Consider the following 9335-nt stretch of genomic DNA (forward strand, 5'->3'; position numbering starts at 1 on the left):
GCCATATGTTACCATGCCATATACAGATTAAAAAAAAAAAATGAAAAAAAGTATCATTACCAGGAGAGGACAGTTGGGATTGGTTTTATCAAATGATATTATTAAATCTGCTAGGAAATTACACGGTCTTCACTTAATCCCGACATGATAAACACATAGTGCGGAATTGTGTTTTTCTCATTCGAACTTTGGGAACAATTGCAGTAGTGTGCAATATTTCATTGGCCGATATTACAATTCACATGTGTATTTTAAAGGTGTATATAAATTGTGTCACTGGTAAATCTATGACTTAATGGCCGCAGGTCCATTTTATTAGTATTTCTTGGCAAAAGACCTAATGTGACAGCTGAAAGGACATCATCTGGATTCGTAGTGTTGGTCATCATTCTCCTGGTGATGGTCAGGCAAATATTGTAACTGCACCTCTGTGTCTAGATCTTCTATACCATGTCTTCTACCCATATGGGCTCTACTTGTTGTTTTGCACCCGACAAAGGCAACACAACCTGCCTCCACCCTGCGCCTCTGTTCCACCGGTGACGACAATGCAACTAAAAAGTCGACGATGTGACTACAACCCCGCACTACCATCTACACGATACTGTAAAACAAATTGAACATGCATAATAAACAGGAAGAGTCCGACATGGAATGACTGACACGTCCACCGACCAGTTATAACGCGGCGTGCGAAGCGAGCGACCAATCCCCTCGAAGAAGAACGGCGGGATTTCCTGTGTGTGACGCAAGCACTGCTAGTCAACAGTGGAGGCCCCACCCTTTGTGCTACCCACCGCCCGTCAATCAAAATACAAAGAAATCTGACAGTTATCATCTGATTTTTTCTTTACGCGCGTGCAATCGATGTAATTCGCTGATCATGTCCGGTGGCTTGTGACTATCAGGACTCTCCGTTTGCCGACAAGTCACGCGATGGCTGGTATGTAACATCTGTCTCACTCGTCACCCTCGGAGGCTAACAGGCTACCTCAGGCATCCTCCGGTTACATTAGCTCGCTAGCGCGGATGTCCGTCGGTGATCATGCTAATCACCGCCGGCTAAGTTAGCTTGTAGCAGCTAGCTAGGTTAGCGTGTCCGGGACATATCGCCAAGAGTCCCCTCTGCTCTCTCTGAGACTAAGCGTCCCCCACTTCGCTGTTGTCTCAATGGAGGTTAGTAGCGGTGGTTGTAATGCTAGCTAGTGAACTGACTTTGCACAAATGCTACAGATGTTTTCTTTTTGAGGTAATGCGACCTGTTTAGCTAACGCTAGCATCGGCTGCTCCCTCTGTGTAACCCGAATGCTTCTGCTACGCAGCCCCAGAACAGCCGATGAAGCCGGGGGACATGGCTGCCTTGGACGTGGACGGCGGTCAGGGCGACCTCCTGCTGCAGGAGGAGGGCGGGGGCAGCCAGGTAACGTTTCTCCCTCGACAGTATGACTCTCATTGTTTTTTTACGTGGCGCCGCTCACTGACGTTCACACATGTCAACACTCGGGAGGTGGGTATTGCACCTTGGTTTGAACCTCTCAGGAAACACCTCGTCTCGGGAAGCTTTTCAAAATCCCGCCTCCTCCGCCGGGAGGTGAAGTGACAGGCCGATCCTGCACATCACCGGGCGGTGCGCCTGGGTGCTGCCTGAGGGGCTCAAACACGGGACAAGAGAGCCCCCTCCACCTCCACACTTTATACGTTGCTCTTTAGCAGCGAGTCGCCCTTTGTATGTGGTCGTAGACTAATGGCCACCCGCTTTCTTCCTTCTTTAAAACGGTCCGCTTTGTGGGTAGGACTGTCAGCCATCGCCCCTCGACCTGCTCGCGACCACCTGCACTGAGGTCGGCTCGCCGTCGTCAGAGGTGGACAGAGGTGCTGCCGCCGGTGTGGTAAGTCGGCACCTCTGCTTGGTGCGACTGCACGAGTGAACCCTCTCATTCACAGCCGAGCACAACTGGTGGTGGGAGGGAAGCTGAGCTCGCACTTGCGTTCGTGGAAGTGCAGCCACGGCGTTTTGCCATCGCCACACGGGGGATATCTCCGTGCTGCAGCCGGAACGTTTCTGCCATTCGACCAATTGAAACGGACCCAGTGAGGGCGCACACATCCAGGTCACGTGACAGGTCCTTCAGGGACTACTTTCCCTGCGCCATTCGTCACTAGAAGTGCACATTCTATTGTTCGACAAAACGGCAACATCAACCATGAACCACAATAGCATGAGAATGAAGAAAGACAGATGGATAGATAGACAGACAGATGGACTTTATTGATTCCAACCGGAAATTCCGGTGATACAGCAGCAAGGCACACAGCACACTGTACAAATGAAAAAGGAAATATAAGAAATACAGATATAGAAATAAAAGACCTGCAGAACTATACAAATATAAGTGGGGGAAGTTAATGTATATATTTGTGTGCAATTCAGTGCCAACAATGTGCGCAAGACGAAGGTGCAAAGGTGCAGGGATTTGTGTTATGCAACCGAGTCCAGTGACAGAGGTGAAGAGTTGTACATTTAGGCGACTGTTGTGGTCGTCAGATTTGGTTTTGTGTTTCAATGCTTCTGTATGTGATTGTTGATCAGCAACCGTGTTGGCGTTTGTTTGAGGGAGAGTTGCTAATTGAGCCAATTGAAGAGGAATTTTTAATAGTAATGACAATTCCATATAAAACAGCACATACAGTATTTCATGCTGCTCATGTGTTTTATTCAGGAAGAGTAAGATTGCAGTATCAGATGGGAGAAAAGTATATAATTCAATATATTCTGCTGAAAAAGTCCTTTGTGTTCCTCTTTGATTTGTGTATTGAGACTGAGTGCATTGTGTTGCTTTATCCATCAAACGAAAGCGGACCAAAATGCTGCTGAATAGCTACCGATCTGACTAAGACACGATGCATGGAGACCCACTTAAGGTCTTTCACTTTAAAGCAGCTGCAGTCGAGTTTGTATTTATAGTAAATTAACACTTAATTACAGCAGTGGTAAAATGGCAGTGTAGAGTGTATTAGAAAACTCAGGCTGTTTGTTGTTAACTCATAGGTTATGTTCACAAATCTCCTGTTGGATACAGTCAGCGCTAACACTGGTTGCGCTTACCCAGTTGCTCCGGGTAATTTAGACTGGTTACGAATCTGATGTGGATCAAACAAATGCAAGATAAATTAACACTTTGGCACAATCGGGTGTAGCATGAGCTGCTGCAGGCTGGAACATTTTTTTGTGTGTGTCTGTGTAGCAGTCACGATGCACTGCAGGATTACAGGCGACTGACACTGTCCATTGAAATGAGCTCATACTATCAGACCTCAGTTGTGATATCACAAAAAATAGTTATGGATTGGAATAAATCAGTGTTAGCTAGAGATGCCACAATTCCGATTTCCAGTATCGGTAATGCCTCTGATACTGCTGAAAATGCCGGAACAGGCATAGACGAGTACACAAATCTATGCACCGATCTGATACCACGTCTTTAAAATAGTTTCATCCAGATAACTGCAATTTTCTTTTCTCAGAAATCACTTCTTCTTCGCCGCTTAAACTAGATAATAAAATAAGTTATGTGACATTCATTCTCTGTATGTATCTGTTTTCAAAGGGTTTAACCTGAGACAGACCAAATAACAATGATAGCAATTGTCACTTCCATACAGGTCTAGTAGCATACAGCTGTTGATATGCGTTATATAAGCGCAAAGTTCAGGTATGAGTGTTCCTTTCAGCAAGGGAAAAATGGTATTGGAACATCTTTAGTGTCAACCTTAAACATACTACGACTAACTTTGTCCTGGACCAAGGGACCCAATCGCTGTAGATGAACCACAAATAAAAATAAACTCAAAATTTCAAAAGTTTAGACATTTTGCCCCCCATTATTTCCGATGCTGATTTTGTGAACTGCTAGCATCCTTTTTTTTATCACCAGCGAGTGCTTTGCATTGTTTAATCTATAGTTTACAACAGGTGCTTTATCTTTATTTTGCTAAATGTCAATCATTTTCTTTCGCAGACATCTGATTCTTCTGCTCAGCATACTGGGACTGATAAATGGGAGGTGTTAACACCCACATCAGCAGCAAAGGATGAATCTGGAATCATACAAATCCAAAGTCAAGGAATATTAACATCAAACGGACAGTATGTTCTTCCTCTCCAAAACTTACAAAGTCAGCCAATATATGTGACGTCGGGAACGGCCACCTCCAATGCCAATGCAGTGCCTAACATTCAGTACCAAGTAATTCCTCAGTTTCAGACTGCAGACGGACAACTGAGTTTCTCCACGTCCAGCTTGGAAGGAGCGACTCTGACTCAGGATGCCACTGGGCAGATTCAGATCCTGCAAGATGGTAGTCAGAGTCTCAATGTTACATCAAATGCAAACATCCTAAATAACAACCAGAACCTCATATCACAGACTGGTAATATCCAGCAGATCCAGGGGGTTTCTATTGGGAGCTCCACCTTCAACAACCAGGGTCAGGTTGTTACCAATGTGCCTGTGGGTTTGCCCGGGAATATTACTTTTGTTCCTATTAACAGTGTGGACTTGGACTCCCTGGGCCTGTCTGGAGCTCAGACTATAGCAACAGGGGTCACTGCTGATGGCCAGCTAATTATGGCAAGTCAGCCTGTGGATGGCTCAGAGAGTCAGTTGAAGGCAGATGTTCACCTCTCACAGACGATAGCAGTCAATGACTCGAATGCGAATCCTGACATTTACGTGCCAACGTCTTCCTCTGAGCTCCACGTTCCAGCAAATGAATCAGATCTGCTGACACAAGACTCGTCATTGTCATCTGTGGCTACAGAACAAGCCGACCCAGGTTCTGGTCTCCAAGAAGGCTTCATCCAACAAAATCAGGAGCACGGCATTCAGGTGTCCTCAGCCCAGCCCATCATCCAGCTGCAGCAGGTGCCTGTCCAGACCACCAACGGTCAGATGATGCAGTCTGTTGCGACAGGCGGGCAGAGCCTGCAAAACGTCCAGCTCATCAACCCGGGAACCTTCATCATCCAAGCCCAGACCGTCACGCCGTCGGGTCAGATACAATGGCAGACCTTTCAGGTGCAGGGAGTGCAGAACCTGCAGAACCTCCAGCTGCCAACCACACCACCCCAGCAGATAACCCTGGCTCCAGTCCAGACCCTGTCTCTGGGTTCCAGTCCGGTCAGCATCAGCACAGGACAGATCCCCAACCTGCAGACAGTGACGGTCAACTCTGTGGCCCAACAGGAAGGTGACACAGAAACCCTCGGAGGTGCGGCATCTCTTTTTATTGTCATACACACATTATTATGTAAACAACTCTCTTATTAGCTTTGGTGCACTTGTAAAGGTGGGACATATTAGATCTTCATTAATCTCATTAGTATGTGGAGTCAAGTGACCTCATGTCATTCTTTGAAAATCTCCTTTCTTGTATTTTCCATTCGTGTCACTATGACGTCTCTCAGAAATGCCCACCTCACCTTTTCTTTACAGGACATATTTTGACATGTCCAAAGTGTAAATAATAAAATCCATAATGGCTGAATTCCATTTATCTGCTTCAGTTTTCAGGGGTGCTGGTGTAGGTCGTGCTGGCTCACTGTCAGAGACAATTGAACAGAAAGGAATGATCCTTAATGTTATTAATTACATCAGTGCTTTTCCCGCTATAACAATTTCAAATGTGTACTGTGAAAACAGTTTACAGTCTATAGAGTGATAACAAAGGCATGTCAACAGCTGCATAATTTGCCCGTCCGGCATTTAAAAAGCACATTCAGGATATTGACAAGATACACTTTGTTTGTGGTAAATGTTGGTGTCAAAACATTGTAATGAAATTTTTGATTGTGGCAAAGTCCATCCATCCTCTTTTCTGCCAATCATGTGGCCCCAAGTCCACAGACTGGGTTTAATTAATGAATCAAACATACTGATACATTTTCTGTCAATCCACTTTTTATTTGATCACTGTGCATTATATGGATGCTTACTTGTTCTTACTTTCCATTTTGATGTCATTAATACACAATAATTAAAGAAAAATATATGCATTTCGTTTCAGACATTCACATAAAGGAGGAGCCAGACTCTGGAGACTGGCAGCTGAGCACCGACTCCACCCTGAACACAAGCGACCTGTCCCACCTCCGCGTCAGGCTGGTGGACGAGGACGATCAGTTCGGTCAGGAGGGCAAGCGGCTGCGCAGGGTGGCGTGTACATGCCCCAACTGTAAAGAGTCAGGTGGGAGGTGAGTAACCCCCGACTGGTTGTTTTCTCCTGAAATCTCCACACTGTACAATTGCAATTTGCATCGTGACTGCCTCTGCACGGGAAATAAAACATGTCCGGAGCATCAGTCCATGTGTTGCTGTGTTTCTTTTCAGAGGGTCTAGCACGGGGAAAAAGAAGCAGCACATCTGCCACATCGCAGGCTGTGGGAAAGTGTATGGAAAGACGTCGCACCTGCGAGCACACCTGCGCTGGCATTCAGGGGAGAGACCTTTTGTCTGCAGCTGGATGTTCTGTGGGAAGAGGTTCACACGCAGCGACGAGCTGCAGAGACACAGGAGAACACACACAGGTGCCCTCTTTTTGATCCCTCCGTGTTTGCACATCAGGAAAAATTAATACAACTTAAGACATCACAACCTTTGTCCTCCCACACCCTGAATTCCTGTGTAAAATGTCTCACCGAGTCCTCGTGGTAATTTTCCAGTTCAGAATCTTTTAACAGTTTTTTCAGCACCGTAATTTACAAGATTTTTTTTTCAACATTAGATTATATAACAGAAATGTTTCAAGAGATGCTAGCAATGAGCTGTTGCTTTGGCTTTCATTTTTGGCTCTTTATTGATTCTGGACACAGCCTCCCGTCAGCTCTCCTGATCTGCTTTGAATTTTATGGAATATTCCTTTGTAATTAAAATCGTTAGCCATGTGATGAAATGCACAACATGTTTATTTACTGTTTATATGAGGACAAGTTGGCGCTCAAGAGCAAATGCAGTGATTTAAACTTTTGCTGTAGGTCATACAGCATTCACAATAAAAATCAATTATTTTTATATCAGTGACAGTTTTATTATCTTATGCTACATCTTCACTGTCTTTCATTTTAGTCTGGAAACAACCCACATTGAACTTGCACTGCCTTAAACTTATCGCCCGCCCTTTAAAACATATCCTCCTGACAGACGACGTGTTTGACATCTGACTGTATTCCTTATTCAACTATTTATCTCTCCAACTATATTTTCTCTCCGGCAGGAGAGAAGAAGTTTGTCTGCCCCGAATGTTCCAAGCGCTTCATGCGGAGCGACCACCTGGCGAAGCACATTAAAACTCATCAGAACAAAAAAGGTGTGAACTCTGGCGGCTCAGTGGTGGCCTCGATGGAATTGGCGGGGTCCTCGGACAGTATCATCACCACGGCAGGCGGGACCACCCTCATCCTCACCAACATCCAGCAGGGCTCCAGCACCGCCCAGGAGATCCTGGCCAATGCGGAGATCCCTCTCCAGCTCGTCAACACAGTAGCGGCCAGTGAAGTCATGGAGTGATTTACACTCCACTTATGAACTTGTGCAAACTGTCTTGCATACTGTATACTCCTACCTGCATTTTTATTCAAGTTTTGGAGGAAAAACTAAAGTTATGAATATATATATATACATATATATTTTAACAGAAATAGTCCATCCTCAGTTTTTACTGAGGAAAAACTAGTGTTGGAGGCTAAAAGAAGATTAAGGTGGGAAAAATACATTGCAGTAAACACACACAAGGAAATGCCTTATTTTGTACACAATTGTGTAGTTGCAAATGTAGGATGCCAACACGTTTTGAATCTACTTCTATTGTAATAATGTGTTTTTCATGAAAAATGATTGGTAAGTTGAGCAATTTTCTCCTCGCCTTTTGTTGACGGCATATTCTGACGATGTCCTCGCTAAGTAAAGTATGTTCCACATTGCTCTCAGCAAAGACTCAATCTCACAACAGAGATCATTTTATCCAGCTGAAGTGACGTTATTGCTTATGTCCTTGAAATTTTCTTAATGTTACTTGTTTTTTGTTTTTTTCACTGTCCTCTTTGCAGTCAGTCTGCCTGCAAATTAGCAAGCCCTCCTTCTTTTGTCTTTTTTTTTACTTTGCTCACACAGACTACACTTTGCAGGTGAAAATGATAAACAATCACATTTTTGTATTGTAATTCCCCTTGAACATAAACTGTTGATATGATACGTATTATTTGCTTATTGAAGCAACCACTATTTATATCAGGCTTTACATAGAAAATGCATTTATGATATTAAAAGTCAAAATATTTCATATGGTTTTCATTATGTTTTTGGAGGATTTAAAAAAAGCATTGTTATATGAAGAGAAAAGCCATTTCTTTGAAGGAAATTGCCAAATTGGACCACAAACTCAGGGTGATATGAGTAAAGTGAAAAACCCCTCCAGCTTCTTGGACAACGGGGGTGTTGTGGAGAAATGTAATTTGATGGACCAAAAGCAGAGGTGAATTAAGCTGTCACCATGTTACCTGTGCCTGTTCAAATGTATTTTTTTTTTTTAACAATAAGGACAACCCCTGTTATGGAAACAGCTTTGCAGAATTCTTCAGCAGTATCTCGTTCCATCGGTTCCATCGGTTCTGTCCTGCAGTAGAAAAGTCGGCGTATTACTAAAAGCGGTACTCTTTTAACAGCACTGTTCTCATCACTTTCATCTGGTTTGTTGTTGATCCTTTTGTATGAAAAGACGTTTTGTATTCTTCCCGAGAAGCAACTTTATACCCATTGTCAGTAAATGTACTATTGTTTCTGTCTTTGTTGATTTTTTTCCATTTACTTCTGTTGCATGTTATTTGTTTTCAGTTTTTTATTTTACCCATGACCACTTGGGTTTTCTCAGCAGTTTACACTTGAGCCATTAAGTCAGATAGCGCAGATGGGAAGATGCTGTATTATCACAAGACTTATCTTCAATCAAATCTGTTGTATTATAAACTTTTCTTTCACACTTGAATTTCCTTTGATTTTCAGCTTATAATTTTTTTTTTTTAAATATCTACGTCTTGGTTGTGCCATGACTGCTATCTGAGGGCAGCTTGATATTTCAAATGACTAAACGTAAGAAAACTTTTCTTTTCCCCTTGTTCTTGAAACCTTTTGTTTCAAGAACATGTCATCCAGCAAGGACCTTTGTCCCCCCCCACAAGGCTTTACACTGGGCTAGTAGTCCAGTAGATGTCACTACAGCCAAGGGAGCAGGATGCGCGGGATACGTTTGACCCCCTCGACCTTCTCCGCGTTGTGCTGCTG

The 9335-nt window shown here is 43.8% G+C and overlaps 1 protein-coding gene across 4 annotated transcripts; it reads left to right on the forward strand.

Moving 5' to 3' along the window:
* The first annotated feature begins 744 nt into the window (after positions 1-744).
* On the forward strand, positions 745-9039 carry sp3a (sp3a transcription factor). 4 transcript variants are annotated; one of them, XM_035604137.2, is made up of 7 exons: positions 745-943; positions 1323-1420; positions 1794-1889; positions 4020-5271; positions 6067-6253; positions 6390-6586; positions 7273-9039. In XM_035604137.2, the coding sequence occupies exons 1-7, from the start codon at positions 937-939 to the stop codon at positions 7563-7565; spliced, it is 2130 nt and encodes a 709-aa protein (XP_035460030.1). In that variant the 5' UTR covers positions 745-936; the 3' UTR covers positions 7566-9039. The 4 variants fall into 4 exon arrangements, with proteins under 4 accessions (XP_035460030.1, XP_035460032.1, XP_035460031.1 ...); XM_035604138.2 differs by lacking the exon at positions 745-943 and adding an exon at positions 954-1176; XM_035604139.2 differs by lacking the exon at positions 1794-1889.
* Positions 9040-9335: the final 296 nt, after the last annotated feature.

This window comes from Scophthalmus maximus, chromosome 14 (genome assembly GCF_022379125.1).
Source record: "Scophthalmus maximus strain ysfricsl-2021 chromosome 14, ASM2237912v1, whole genome shotgun sequence".
Classification (NCBI taxonomy): Eukaryota; Metazoa; Chordata; class Actinopteri; order Pleuronectiformes; family Scophthalmidae; genus Scophthalmus; species Scophthalmus maximus.

What these genes read in the sequence shown, in the direction of transcription:
- sp3a (XM_035604137.2), top strand. An exon ending in TGTAAAGAGTCAGGTGGGAG is followed by an intron (nt 6,254 to 6,389) that starts GTGAGTAACCCC and finishes GTTTCTTTTCAG; the next exon opens with AGGGTCTAGCACGGGGAAAA. An exon ending in ACACAGGAGAACACACACAG is followed by an intron (nt 6,587 to 7,272) that starts GTGCCCTCTTTT and finishes TCTCTCCGGCAG; the next exon opens with GAGAGAAGAAGTTTGTCTGC.